Raw genomic sequence first — 15,685 nt, 5'->3', positions numbered from 1 at the left:
CTATAGTGTCTGTTACAAAATGTGCGCCCTTGAGTGTTCTCTACATGTACCTCGGCTCTAGAAACAGAATTCTTCTATGAGAGAGATTGGGATGGTGGAGGGGACCGTTTATGATCCAGGAGTCCTCTGTATAGAATAGTCTGGTATAGTATACCTACATGTGGCATGCCTTCTTGAAATGCACTTTAGTGTTAAATGTTCTCTTTCTTGGAAATTCTCATGCCTGTGTAAGTTTAGGGGGGAAAGGCATTTTACATGAATTTGTGCTGGAGAGAAAACTATAATAAACGCTTGTTCTAAGGCACATAGTTAAGATTCAGGTGAAATTAAATTGCAGTGAACTTCAGGGCAGGACACAACACTTGTGAGCCCAGCGGGTGGTCCTCGTATTTTAAGAAAAAATATTGTTACAGCACAGTTTCACTGAGCATTTAAATAACAGTAAACTTTGAAGTTTATTATGCCCAAACAATGCTACATTTACCAGTGTTCTCAGGTGTTTGTCTTTGACACTGGGTTAGAATGCCTTTTTAATTAAACTTAGGACAATATATACATGGATTTCAAAGTGCAAATTAAGATGCCTGTGAACAGTGACAGTGTTTATAATATTAATAGTGATTTTATGATTGCAGATACAACCTGGTTCTTCTTATTTCCCAGCATGCTGCTTTTGTTGCTTAATGAATGGCAAAATTAGCAAATCACAATTAGTAAGGTAAATCTGCCCAAAAATGTTGACGAATTTGATGTTCAGTAACCAGTTTTAGATTAACCACCTGTCTTCATTAGTGTGGCTAATTAAGAATAACTGATATAGTAAGTGTCCCAAGGAATCCATATAATTTGAAGTTTCTGAAATTTGTTAGGTTCTCATTTACAGAGCTGAAACTGATGATGTATTTCTCTGTTGTGGATCTCTAAGTAAAAAGGAAGAGCTTTGACTTGTAAGATTTCTTCAGTTCTCTTCAGCTTCATACCTGACTTGCCTCCTCTTCCCCCAGGCTTTCTTTTAACGGAGTTCAAGAATTGAGAAAGTGTTTTTCTAACAAGACTCGTTGAAATTAATATCTTAGCATTCAGAAACAATAAGTTACCCTTAAGTGAGATTTTTATCCTATAAAATTTTAATTGCAAACAAATTTTTTAAAAGATTTTATTTATTTATTTTTAGAGAGGGAAGGGAGAGAGGAAGAGAGAGGGAGAGAAAGAGAGAGAAACATCAATGTGCGGTTGCTGGGGGCCGTGGCTTGCAATCCAGGCATGTGCCCTGACTGGGCCTCGAACCTGCTATGCTTTGGTTTGCAGCCCACGCTCAATCCACTGAGCTATGCCAGCCAGAGCTGCAAACAAAATTTTTAAAAAGATATTTTTAGCCTTAATTTGTATTGATTCTTCCTTGAAGGAACTCTGAAGTTTCCATTTTTTCTGTTTTTAAGACTTCAACCGCATTTGATTTGAGTTTTTTTAGGGCATGTGTGTCTTGATGCCAAATATGTTTTAATACAGCTTTTTATCTTTCTTACATTTTCCGAAACCACTGAACCCAGAGGTGAATTTGGTGATTTCCTTGCAAGTATTTCTACAAAAGCTAGTAAGATCGACCATTCTCATAACTAACTGCTGAAGTTTTTATCACTTTATAAAGAGGAAGTTGGTTTTTTTAACTTCTGCATTGTTACCTGAAATGGTCATGATGAGCTGCATAAATAAAACAGGAAGTTAAAAGCATAATAACTTGTAGAAATAAATGCCTTTAGCCTTATCCTCTAGTTCAGTTTCTGAGAATGAATTCTACTCTTCTAACTACTAGGGCCCTTCAAGTTACTTGGTTCCAAATGCTTAACAGGACCAAAATGATAAGGTAACATAATTAGGAAACTTGACATATGAGATGAACTACTTGTTTGGGTTCTTTGCATGTCTATTTCCTTAATTTCATGATTCAGCATTTTTTCGTCCTCAAGATTGTATCAGCACATAATGACTCGAAGCTTAGAACTGGATCACTTGGCCCCTTTTCTTCCTGTCTCCTCCCAGTCCAGAATGCTTGAATGTCTTAATAGCCAGCATTCTCTTAGATCTGCAGTTAGGCTCAACACAATTTTCTTTATAGTTTCAGCCTTTTGGTTGAAAATCGGCCCAGGCTGCCCACTGCAGCCACTCTGCTTCCTGTCACAACGCTGCTCTCCCTGCGAATACAGGGAGTCCTGCCGTTCCTATACCGTGTTACTTTGTCGGCTGGTGCTCGCCACACTTCTCACAGAAAGTCTGTAGGATTTAAGAGCATTCACCAAGTTGGTGAGAGCGCTGTCTCCATGGAAAGCTGATTCATCATTTTTTAAACAAATGCAGAGAGAATTTTAAGGCTGAAAAAAGTGTGATTAGCATATTTTTTCCCTTTAGCTTAACTAGTGGTAAAATTTGTGTACAACCTCAAAAAATACCATAACTGAAAAATGGATCTATATGCTTTAAGTTTAGATAATGGTACCACCTTTAAGGCACTTTTTGAGAACAGGTTTATCAAAATTATTTAGGAGAGATGTGGAAAATATATATGAATATAAAAAGGGCCCAGCTAGAGCTCATGAAAAATACCTAACGCTTTGAAAACTAGATCCTGATTTTGATTACCTCCTTAACTTACTAGATGAGTTATTACCCTTATAGTAAGCCCTAAAGCTTGTTTGCCGTGGCATTTTCTAACAAATCGATTGGTATTAACACTGCCATTCTTTTATCTTTACTTTTTTTTTTCCAGTTAGCTTTGCTTAGTAGTTTTCATGTAATCTGTCATAAAATCCTTGGACGGGGCATAAAGTCTGAGGAGGTACAAACTCACTTATCTGATCTTTGGTTATGTGTGTAGGTTTATCATCATTTCTTTTAGACAATCCAACTATTTTATTAGGACCAACCTTAATGCTAAGCAAAGCAGTATAATTTGTCAGAAAATTCCTACCCCATGTTTGTCTGTCTCAGACGCCATGCTTTTTTCACTACACTTTCTTCCACATAACAGTGAATGAAAAGAAAGAAAAAAGAGGCCTCCACTGAATGAATTATAAGTGAGGTTTTACGATGTAGTGGGAAAGAATGATTCTGGATGTCAGGAGATTTGGCCTCTCCCTGCAGTGCGATTCTGGAAAAAATCACTAACCTCAATATGCCTCAGTTTTCCTCTAAAATAGGGAGGTAAGGGAAATTGGGTAAAACCAACCAAAGTTTAATGAACTTTTTCAAACTCTAATTTTAAAAAACCTGTTTTAAATATTGAAACATTGAAATGTTTGCGGAGTTTCTGTCATTGTCTGCTTTTGCACATTTGCCCTGATAATGAAACAAATTCCTTGGTAACTGAAATGATGTTTTTTTACCTAATGCCTAGCATGGGATCCAGGTACACAGTGTAGGCACAACCTATTGTTAACAAAGAGACCAAGCAATTACATCTTCACTCATTCTAATATTCACCCAGCTCCTCTTCCTTCATCTGCCTCTCCACCCCAACTGTTTCTGATGATCTCCAGGTGTTTCTTGTGTTTGGGAATGTGTCCACACTCGGGGTGCCTCTTAGGGCATTTATTGCCCCTGAGCGTCCTGCTGCCAATACCGGTGCCCTGCCTTGTCACTGCTGGGAACATTTGACCCCCGTACCCCTGGGAGCATTTTTCCTAGTAAATCCTATAAAGCTGCAAAGCCTTAATGTATACCAAAATGACTAGCGTTGTGAAACCCCTAATAAAAGTATTTCCTTCATCTGCCCTAAGTCTCTTCCTCTGAGCTCAGAAAAACACACTAGGATCAGATATCATTTGTTCTCTCTCCAGTGTACAAATATTTGGTTCAGAGTATAGGTAACTAAATAAGTAAGTTCTTATGCGGATCAGCTTCTGAAAACAAAAAGCCCAGATAGGGGAAATTAGTCATCATACTGAAGGCAACTTGACCGCTTGGGGATTTCTGAACTAGGTGATAATGCGCACTTACTATTTTCCCTTCTCCCTTCATCAGAGCCTCCTTTCAGCCTCAGCATTTCTGTTCATCCCATTATTCACTTTAAGTCACACAAACTCAGAACGCTGGCACATTTTTCGCCTTAGTTCTTCCTTTCATGTTCAGTTCGTATTCCAGTCAGCTTCCTCTTCCTTCCTATTATTAGATATAGGAACTATAATCACGTGTTTAAAATTAAAATGGTAGGAAAAGGCATAAGTAAAAAGTCCCCTCCCAGCCACTCAGTTCCTCTGTGAGGCAGCCACTACACCAGTTTCTTTTGTATCTTGCTTTACACTTTATGACATGTCTAACTTGTCCACATTCCCTCTACCACTGTCTTCATTCAGGATCTTTTCTTAAGCTTGCATTATTTTTAATGCATTTTTAATTGTTCTCTTTGCCTCCAGCCTCTCCTTTCCTTCTGCATTTTTGTGGTTTACTGAAATTCTTTACTAAATTTTGACCTGTATATAAAATTTATCTTTGCTATAACTCCACATATTGTTAGGGCAGTGTGTATGAAATAGAATGATTGGCTGGGTGGGTCATATGGCACAGTGTAAGTCATGGTATAACATATAAGCAAGAAGACAGGTGATGATGGGTTTGTTGGAATTTGAGAGAACCTTGCTTTGTGACTAATTTGGCCTCTACACAACATTTAAGTGCTCATTATGTGCTAGATACTGGGTTAGCCAAAAGTTCTTAGTTTTTTCTGCAGATGGCTCTAGTAGTGCTTAGTTGTCTTTAACTGCATTCGAAACAATTTTGTTAGATTGTATTGTGACAGCTGTCCTATCAGCATGCATTTTAAAAAAGCTTATCAAAATTGGTGAATTTTTTGTGCAGCCGTTGTAATATTGAAGATGGAAGAAGATATGCAACATTTTCAGCAAATTTTGCTGCATTATTTCAAAAAAGGTAAAACTAGAATTGAAACAGAAAAAATTATTAGTGCAACGTATGGAGAAGGTGCTGTGACTAATCGAACATGTCCAAAGTGGTTTGCCGAGTTTCTTGGTACTATTGACATTTTGGCCAGATAATTCTTTGCTGTGGGGCTGTCTTACACATAGGAAGATGTTTAGCAGCACCCCATTTGAGATTAAAAACATGACCAAATGTCCAGAACTACGAATAGCAGAGCAGACACATTGATGGAACCTGTTTACAGGCCTGTGCTCTTGCCCACTCTGATTCCTTTGGGTAGACAGTAAGTAATGAGTTAAGACAGCAAGCAGTTCTACTGAACTGTTGACGCAGCCCTAGGTAGGCAGCAGCCTAGTTTAATGGTGTAGTAACAAAGATATGTCTGTAGGCACTGAAGCATTGCTGTTTTCTGGTTGTGACTGCATTGTAGTTACTGCTAAATTAGCTTAGTGCCACTAAAAATGTTAGTATTTAAAATGTGTTATAAACTCAGTGCTGAGAAATGTGACTTTAGGAAAGTCCTCTGGACAAGGCCAATGGCACTGTCTTAAGAAGCTATGACAGTACCTTAGAACACAGCTGAATCAAAATGTTGGGGACCAGTGCTCAGGCATCTATTTTTAATAGGCTTCCCAACACTTCTCTCTAAATCTTAGTCCGCTGCCTGTTAGGCTCAGAAGCTTGAGCCATCAGGACACTAAGACGATCTCTCGGGGACAAACTCATATTAGCTAGGTTGCTGAAACTAATGTATAAAAGTATAATAACAGCTAATTTAGTAAATACAGAGGCACTAGATTCTGTTTCCAGGTGGCTCAGATATGGGAAATTAAATAATATTTTTCTCCAGCATGGAGTCAGGATCAGGAAAGTTACCTGTATAGTCTAACATTTTAATGGCATTTTCGTCCACAATAAGGATATGTACCCAGCACCAAGACCAAGCAGGACTTTAGGTAGGGTACCCTCGGGGGTGTCCAACCTTTTGGCGTCTCTGGGCCACACATTAAGTACATTTCAACACATAATCACAAAAATATCTCAATATTTTAAGTAAATTCACAACTTTGTGTTGGGCTGCATTCACAGCCAGCGGGCTACAGGTTGGACACCCCTGGCAGAAATGGACATTGTTTCTCTAGACAGATTTTACTTGGCTAGAAGGAAGCCCTGATCGAAAATCTGGTGTCACAGCTTCCTCTGCAATCTTTCCCCCTCTTAGTTAATGACACCTTCGTTTGCTAGTTGCTCACACCAAAAAGTTTCATGTCGTCTTTGACTCGTTTTTCTCACAAGCCACATATAATCCATCAGCAAATCCTGTGGGCTCTGCCTTCAAAATATACCCAGAATTTGACTGGTTTTCACCACATCTTTATTCTAAACACTCTGGAAAATAAAAAATACCACTGGGAGTTACCACCTGGGTTATCAAAGTAGCCTTCTCTCGGGTCTCCCTGCTTTGGCTGTTGCCACCCTCCCCCACCCCTCGGCAGTTAGCATAACTAACGCCCTCTGACTCATCCTCCCCTCCCCTTTTGTCTGCAAATCCTCTGTACCTACCTGACTGGTCTGTTGACCACTGGCTGCTTTTTCCCCATCTTTTTTATTATTATTCCCTTCTTATTGGGCCCCTTCTCCCTTCTCTCTTTCCTCTCCTATCTAAAGCACTTTGCAGGGCTCAGCTTAGGTCTCAGCTCCCTCTTCCATGGGGTGTCTTGGACCAGCTCGGCCGCCTCCAGGGCCCGTCTCCGTCTTCTTCCTCTGAAGTCCTGTGTTCTGTGTTACCTGCCTGTATTGCTGATTTGGCAGTTTTGCTGCTTTGAATTATAGTTATTTTTAAGTTATTGGCAGGTCTTTATTAAAGGCAATCATTTGCATAAATTGTTTTGCTAATAGTGGGAGAGTATACAAAGATTTCAAAAGCTAAGGTGCTGACTGTATGCTTACCTTAGTTAACTCGTGTCCACCATGGTGATGTACACTTACTAGTACCTTAAGGTAGTAGTTCTCAACCTTGGCAGCACATTAGAATTACCCTAGGAAGCTTTCAGAAATGCAGATGCCCAAGCCCTACCCCAGATCTATTACATCAGACTCTTTGAGGGTGGAGCTCAGGCATCAGTACTTTTAGTGACTAAATAACAGTATTTTAGGTGGTTCTAATGTGCAGCCGAGGTTCAGAACCACTGGCTCAAGGCCAAAAAGAATTTGTGGACTTTTTTGGCTCTTATCCTCTCTTGTATGTTGTAAATTTTATGCTTAAATATGTCGTTTTTATACTATTATACTAGGTGGCATAAGATCGTGATGACCCCTGTTAAAGAAAAAATTATTCTGGCACTAGTTAAAATAATAATAAGATCCAGCTGAGCTTCAAATAAAGCAAAGACCATTGGGGATTTATAGCTGGCAAATAGAGTGAGAGGGTCAGTGGGTGGAAATTACCAAGAGGAAACGTTAAGGGCAGAGGAATTCTTGCTGGAGGCAGGTGGAGGGCTTGTGTACATCAAAGGTGGGAGGTAGAGAACTTGATCAGGTATCAAGGGTAATCAGATATCAAGAGTGGGGCGATTTCTCAGTAAACAGAAGACGGCCAGCAGGCAGACAGGATGGGGCCACGAACAAGGTCTGGTTGAGAAGAGAGTTCAGAGGAACCTGACTAAAAGTTTGGTGGAGCTGAGAGTCTTTGGGACTCCATGTGTGTTATATAAATACTTTAATAAATCTTCAAGTGTTTAAGACATAACAGAAGAGCAACTGTTCCTCAGAGTTGGTGGAATTTTTAGAAATGAAATTGCTTTGCTTAAAACAAACTTGCCTGCCTTCCCTTTCTGTTTATATCTGACAAAACTTATAATTGGTTACTAATGAGAACACGGTTTCTAAGAACTACTTAAAATGACTTTTAAAAGAATAAACATAAAGCAAATTATTTGGAAATAAATTTCACCATCCATTTTTTATAATACTGATCCTAATTTAAGATATGCTTTTTAAGCTGTAGCCCTTCCTGATAATAAAGCAATATAAAGTGCACTACTACATCTAAAATTTTATTTCTTAGTGCATTCTGAGTCTTTTTGGTGTTTCCAGGGTTAACATAGGAAAATAATATTTAGCTTATTGGAAACTATTTTTAAACATAGCTAAGTTTTATTTAGTAAAACCAATATTCCATTCAGTCCTAAAGATCACTGAGGATACATTTTTTGTAGAATTTACAGCCCCAAATTAAATTTCTACTTGCCTCTGAGAACGCTCAGCCAGCACGGATTTTATTTGATAAAGGCAGTGAAACTGGAATTTTACAGTTAATTTGATACTGAAATTAATACATGCCACACCTGTTAAATGATTGGCCAGTTTATTGTTGATATTTTGCAAGTCCTAGAACCAGATGAGAAAATAAATGACACTTAAGCAAGGTGTGGTTTTAAAAAAATTTATTCTTTCATCTTATCAAAATTAATTTCTAGAGGTAAAGAGGGATGAATAGGCAGAGCACAGGATTTCTAGGGCAGTGAAAATACTCTATGATAATGTAATGGTGGATACATTTAATGCATTTTGGGTGATAATAACGTGTAAAATGTAAGTTCATAGGTTGTAAGAAATGTACCACTCTGGTGGGGATGTTATTATTAACAGAAGCTGTGCATGCAGGGGACAGGAGGTATATGGGAAATCTCTGTACCTTTCTCTCAATTTTGCTGTGAACCTAAAACTGTTTTCTAAAAAAAAAGGCTTAAAATACAAAATAAAAATAATAACATCCTGAAATCTTCAAATAGAAAAAAACTCCCATTGAATTCTGTGCAAATAGAACTTAACTTTCTTACCAGGATAACAATAAGGTAATCTTTCAGAAGGAGAAATGCAACTGTTTATCCTTGAATACTTCTGGAATAATGTAAATTTTTTAAAAAATACATTAAAAAATTTACAAAAGCACAGTTTACTGGTATACTTTCCTGAAGTATAACCAAGTTGAAAACATTACGTTAACTTTGAAAGATGGTTTTTTTTTTTTTTAAAGGTAAGCGAAGCAGAGACATTTCGAAAACTTTTTTTGGTCAGTAAAAACGTTGCTATTTGTAGTTGTTGATGAAGATTGTAATAATGGAGAATATAAGGTGACTAGGACCTAAAGGTTTAAACAAGGGGTGTGATGAAAATTTTATAATCTACTAATTGCTCTCCTTTTATCTGTTACTCTTCATAATTCTCTTACTATAAATTTTATTTCTCTAGGTACGCATAGCTGCTAAATTCATCACCCATGCACCCCCAGGGGAATTTAATGAAGTATTCAATGGTGAGTAAAGATTAGTGTTTAGTTATTTAAGCCCTCTTTAGTAACATATAAGCGCTTACTGAATACTTGCTGTCTCTTTTAATCCTTACAACATATAGCTATAACTAAGGAAATCAGTATTCCAAGAGGTTAAAATAATATATTCAGTGTCACCCAGCTACTAAGTCATAGCAAACTCAGGTCTCTGTCAAAAGCATAGTCTTAACCCATACATTAGGATACCTGTCTTACATGAGAAAAGATTTAAAGTAGTTTAATATCTGTCACATTATAAATCATAGCTTCAGTTTTTTTAGTGCTTTCACTCAGGAAGTGCCGTAGTACAGGAGGCTTTCTAGAGGCCCTGGAGTTGAACCGGCTGCATCTGGGAAGCTTGTTAAATACACACAATTCAGCATTATCATCCACTAAAGATTCTTGTTCAGTAGATCTGGGGTGGAATCTGTTTTATCAAGTTTTGCCAGGTGATTCTGAGTCATAGCCGGTTTGGGAAACACTATTCCAGTACATTTACAACCTTCCATATTATTCACCATCTTAACACAACTTACAGGATGAAAAACATGGGTGAGGCATCTTGATCTTCATGGTGAAAGGGGTCATCATAGTCCTGGTTGGTGTGGCTCTGAGGAGGTTACCTACTTGAGAGGGACTGTGGTATTTATTCATCTGTGTCTGACCAAGAGCCCTTACATATCATAGAATAATCAGTAACCTCCACTGATAAAATTAATTATGCAGAGAAAGAGTAACTAGGAGAACATACAAACCTTTACTGTAAAGAGTAAATAATGCAACAGGAAAAATGAGGACATTCTTTTTCACAGACTTGTTTGTGGATTTTGAGCACTAACGGCAAAGACAGACAAATGCAGCCCTGCTTTCCTTAGTCTTTCTTCCACCAAATGTGGATTTTCCACAACTAAGCTGTTGGAAAATTCTTCTTTGACTTGAACTTTATCTGGCTGATTACCTCAGATAAAGTCTTAATAATATTAATAGTCTTTATAGCTAGAAGTTCCTTGTTTTATTTTTTTTAAAGATTTTATGCATTTATTTTTAGAGGGGGAAAAGAGAGAGAGAGAGAGAGAGAGACAGAGAGAGACAGAAAGAAACATCAATGTGCGGTTGCTGGGGGCCATGGCCTGCAACCCAGGCATGTGCCCTGACTGGGAATGGAACCTGCGACACTTTGGTTCTCAGCCCGCGCTCAATCCACTGAGCTACGCCAGCCAGGGCTCCTTGTTTTATTTTTAACAACTGAAAATACTTTACAGTAATATCATGGAAGTAATTGATGCCAAATCATTAGATTAAGAATTGGCAATCTACTTGTGGCATGAGGGCTGGTTTTTCTTGGCTTGCTATACCTCAGCCTCTGCCAACCCTTTCCTTCAGAACCTGAGTCAGTGGCCTTGGGTTTGTAATTAGCCCACCTTCTTAGTGTTAATCGTTGGTAGTTTCCAGTAACAAGGACCCTGACCTTCAAAAAAAGAGTAATGAGACTCTTGACACACAGCTTTTTAAAAACTTTGCAGGGCCCCACATTAGATTATTCAAAAAAAATATGTTCAGCAAATTCACCACCACTGACTGAATGGTGCCCAACTTTCTTGGTCTGATGTTAGATAAGTCTGCAATTCTTAATCTAATTTTAAAGGATTCTTTTAATGCAAAATTAACAGTCCTAATTTTAATGTTCTGTAAACTATGTTTTTCATTAGCTATGAAATTCCTTGAGAATTTATTGGTGGATTATTTATTGCACCACAAATAATTACATGCAAATCTATGAACAGCAGCATCTATTCATTTGTATTTTTAGATACAATATAGCCAAAGACTAACCTTCCAAAGTCTGATTTTTTAAAAATCTAATTTAGAAATATGCTAAAATCTCTTAAGGTTGTCCTCCATTGAACAGTCTAATTTTAACATCTTTTTTCAAAGATTTTACTTATTTATTTATATATTTTTAAAGATTTTATTTATTTATTTTTAGACGGGGAATGGAGGGAGGGAAACATCAATATGTGGTTGCCTATTGCACCCCCTACTGGTGACCTGGCCCAAAACCAAGAATCCAACCAGCAATCCTTTGGTTTGTACGCGGGCGCTCACTCCACTGACCAGTACAGCCAGGGCTGTAACTTGAACATCTTTTAACATTTTTTTTCTTCCTCAGATGTCCGGCTACTACTTAATAATGACAATCTCCTCAGGGAAGGGGCGGCACAGTAAGTATCTTTTAAAATCTACTTACAATGTCATTCTAATGTTGGATAAACTATGTTGATAGTAAACTCATACTCTGAAAACTAAGCTTAAAACACTCTAAATAAAGCAATTGGTTTTAGCAGTTTTAGTTGTTCTTGTAGAAAATATGTTCCTCCAAAAGGTTTACTTCCTTAAAGCTTATTATATCATTTTACTTATTATTTCTTTATTTTGGTACAAATTTCCCTCATTAGAGCGAGTTGAATGTTAGCTCTTAGGTTTTCCTCTATAGTTCTTTTAGCTCCTGTTGAATTTTTTAAACTGCTAGTTATATAAAGATTAGGCTGCTATTGAGGAATGAAAATGTTTCTCAAATTGCCAAAGAGTAGCAGATATTCATCAAGTGACTTTATGGTAGGAATTAACCGTACAGTAATAGCACGATTATTCCACCCAGTCATTGACTTCTTATCACTGTCAGGCTAATTAATCTTTATAAAATATAATTTTCATTTTGTCTTTGTCCTTAAAAAATTATAGTGATGTGGGGGTTTTTTGTTTGTTTTTGTTATGCTTTCTTCAAATCTAAACGCTGTCTAGCTTTCAAGGCCCCCTCTCCCTGGCTTTATCGCTACCGTCCTTTACTGTTCAATACAAAGTTTTATTTCAGTGACTGTGCATCCAACAGGCCCAGGGTTCCTTTGTAAAACGTGATTGGATAATGTCTGGTTAGGGTAGGGTGGAGAGAGGGGGTAAGGATTTTGATGCAGAGCACCAAATAATTATGAATGCGTTTGGTATGGAATGTAATTGGTTTAGATGTTAACTGTAGAAACAGCTTTAAGAGCTGCTGCCTGGGAAACAGTCATCTTCTCCTGCCCTGTGCACTCTGCTTTTTAGGAACTCAGTTTGGGACCAGATTCTATACACCTAAAGTTTGCAGTCCTTCACTATACTTAGCACCATGAAAGATATCCTAATTATACATTGATTTAAACACAGACTAAAAATATATTTTCCTTCTTATTTTTCTTATATGCAGAGACTCTGCCTTAGAAAAAGACCTTAATGATTTGCTAGTTCAGCCCCTGTTCACCCTCTGCCCTTTCATTGAGAGAATCTCATCTACATTTTGTCAACAGATGGTTATGCAATCTGAATGCTCCTAATAATAAGGAATTCGCTATCTTACAAGGCAAGTTCTTCAGTTTGCCAGCCATATTGGTCTTGGTTTTGTCCTTGAGAGCTATCCAAATAAATCTACTCTATACTTGATAAGGCATTGCGGAAGGGGGGATGGGAATGGAATGTCAAGTCCCCAGGGTGAGTGCATCCTTAGCCTTTTGCCCTATCTCCAATTAGGAGTGACAGTAAAATCTGATGTGTAGTTCAGATGCTTCAGTTGTTTTAATTGCACTGACAATAAAGCCTTGTATTTATAAATATTCTGGTTCTTATGGACTCTAGATTCTTGGAAAACCCCTTGCTAAAAGACAGTTGTCCTGTGCCCAAATGATTGATTTTCCATACGAATGAGGAATTCCGTTTTATTTCCATGATGAGGTGCTCTGGCCCTGTGGCCCTAGTCCTCGTAGTTAGCGCTCAGTAAATGTTTCTGTAATCATCATCCTCATCGTCGTTGCCTTATGTGAAAAATGAAGAAGGCCTGAACAACCCAGGGTTTTCCCTCTTCCCTGGATTTTCACCAGGAGCATTCTCTGATAATTCTGAGCACTTCTGCACTATGTTTTATTCTGAGAGAGACTGGAAGTTATTAGAGTATTTTGAACAGAGAATGACATGATGAGACATATTTTAGAATAATCACTGGCTGCTGTGCTCAGAGGGGGAAAAGACTCAAGTAAAACGAGTACCTAGAAGACAGAGTGGTGCTGACACACATGGTGGCAGTTTGGACAAGAGCAGTGATTTTCAACCCGTGTGTTGTGAGAATACTTAAAATGCGCAGTACCTGACTATGTAGTCAGGGGCACTGACCTCTATTCTCTTAGATTGTCAGATAAAACAAATGACAACAGCTAACACAACAATAACCGTCTGGTGTGAATGATTCAAAATTATACTTTTTTTGGTCAGATCAGCAAGAAATATATTTTTGGGTGTGCTGCAGAATTTTAGTAATTTATGTGTGCCATCAGATGAAGAAAACTGAAAATAGCTGCCTTAGATTGCCAAATTAAAAAATGACAACAGCCAATACATCAGTAGCCGTCTGGTGTGAATGCCCTACCTTGAACCATAAATATGTAGGTTGTATAATCGAGTTGTATTGTATTAGTTGTGTCGCATAATGTTACATCTGATTGGTTAATTTCTGGTACCTAAAATCCTGTATACAAGTATAGGCACCTGATTTTTTAAAAAGTCACTTTGAAGCAAAAAGGGTAGGTAATTACTTTTTTTTTTTTTTAGTCAATCAAAATTATACCTAGAGTGCTCTAGAGTGATAGTGGTAGGATTGGTGAGAAGGAGCCAGACTCTAATAGGTACCCAAGGTCAAACCTACAAGAGTTGCTGGTGGGTGTGGAGTGTGAGAGAAAGAAGAATCGAGGACGAGCCCTTGTTAACAAATGTTGGTATTGGTGTTTGTGATCTGTAGTCTTAGGACATATCCTAGAATGAAGTACTAATTTACTTCCTACTTCTTAAGCTTTAAAAAAAATGTGTGTGTGTGTGTATATTTATTTGTTTATTTATTTAATTTACTCACCATGAACATAATCCTTTCTGAAGAGCCAGTGTGTTTAGACTCATTGTGGTACATGGGGATGTGGCATTATAAGGAAATGATTCGTTAAAGACATAACAATAACTGAAGATGAGACGATTGAAGATTATCCTTAAATATTTGAAGTTTAAATATTTGTTACATTGGTTTCTCTTGACAAGTCTAGGAAGAAAAGTTCAATGCTTTGTTGAAAAACAATGGTCTAGCAGATGTTTTTAGCAGGTTAAAACTGGGCTTAGAGGTGTTTATTTCACTCTTCCCTTGGCAAATGAATTCTGTGAGAGGACTGATACCTCATAAGAATGTTATACTTATGTGTGTAACACACACATAAGTGTAGTACACTTATAGTGACTTTGTAAGATATACTCAGAAGAAGCCATTGAAAATGTAGTTTTATAAATCTAGCACTGAAAAATAAATAATATCAGGCATGTACTTTGAATATTTATTCACATTCTTCCTTTTTTTTTTTAATGCCCTCTACTCTGCTTTGCATTTTCCTCTGAGACTTGACTTACACTCAGCTCTGACCTCACCCTCTCCCCATGTCAGATGCCTTCTGGTACATTTAATTAGGGCCTCTCCTGTCTTGTCCTCCCTCGGAGCCCGGAATAAAGACTGTGACATTCCCCAAACAGTGCATAAATGAGAGATTTTTTTTCGATTTACTGAAAGCTTCTATCTAAACAATGAAAACTGTTGGTAATTCACAATAATCAGGTAGCTTATAGCTTAGGAATTATCCAAGTTGGAGCTTCAGAGTGGAGAGGAAAAGGAAGTCTCAGAGCTCAGGCCCTCCGAGCCGCGGTGGAGAGGAGTCCCTGCCCGGAGCTGGAAGGCAGCGTGATGTCACCAGTTGTCCGGAGGGAACGGGGAGGGACCAGGGAGTGTTTTCACGTTCTCTTCCACTGCTACGTGAAATACCTTTGTGTTTATTAATATATAATTCTTTATCTCCCTGTCTCTCCCCACCCCGTTTTTTAACTTTTTAAAAACAGTGCATTTGCCCAGTATAACATGGATCAGTTCACGCCCGTGAAGATAGAAGGATATGACGATCAGGTAAAAATTGTTCCTATTACATAGGCTCTGCCTGAAAGGTAATAGAAGTTCAATAACCGAAGTAGATGTCTGAAGATAAGATGCGGAATGAATTCATGTCCTAGTTTTTGTGGCTTTTATAAATATCTACATATTAGGAAATTCTTCCTCTCTCTGATGATACTAGCAGTTTCTTTGACCGGAAAAGAGAGCTGCCCCTAACATTTAAACAAAAGGAGTGAGTTTTATACAGGTAAAACTCTTCTAATTCTTGGTAAGAATAACAGGAGACATTAAAGGTAATGGGAAAACAAGCATTCCTATTCAAATATAGAAACAAAGGACACATTCCCATTGTTACCATGGTTATTAACATTGTACAACAGGGCTTTGCAAATTTAATAATGTGCTCTTCACAGGCAATA

At 37.8% G+C, this 15,685-nt stretch overlaps 1 protein-coding gene across 1 annotated transcript in view; it reads left to right on the top strand.

Annotated features, from left to right (window-relative positions):
• CAPZA1 (capping actin protein of muscle Z-line subunit alpha 1) overlaps positions 1-15,685 on the top strand; it is a 34,501-nt gene that overhangs the window by 1,205 nt on the left and 17,611 nt on the right. The window contains exons 2-4 of the mRNA XM_045816795.1: positions 9,187-9,250; positions 11,436-11,487; positions 15,218-15,281. Of these exons, the coding sequence (XP_045672751.1) occupies positions 9,187-9,250; positions 11,436-11,487; positions 15,218-15,281 (180 nt within the window). The remainder of the gene's footprint in view (positions 1-9,186; positions 9,251-11,435; positions 11,488-15,217; positions 15,282-15,685) is intronic.

This window comes from Phyllostomus hastatus, unplaced genomic scaffold (assembly GCF_019186645.2).
Source record: "Phyllostomus hastatus isolate PE091 unplaced genomic scaffold, TTU_PhHast_1.1 phas_scaffold_216, whole genome shotgun sequence".
Classification (NCBI taxonomy): Eukaryota; Metazoa; Chordata; class Mammalia; order Chiroptera; family Phyllostomidae; genus Phyllostomus; species Phyllostomus hastatus.
This window is presented reverse-complemented; position numbering and strand designations above follow the sequence as displayed.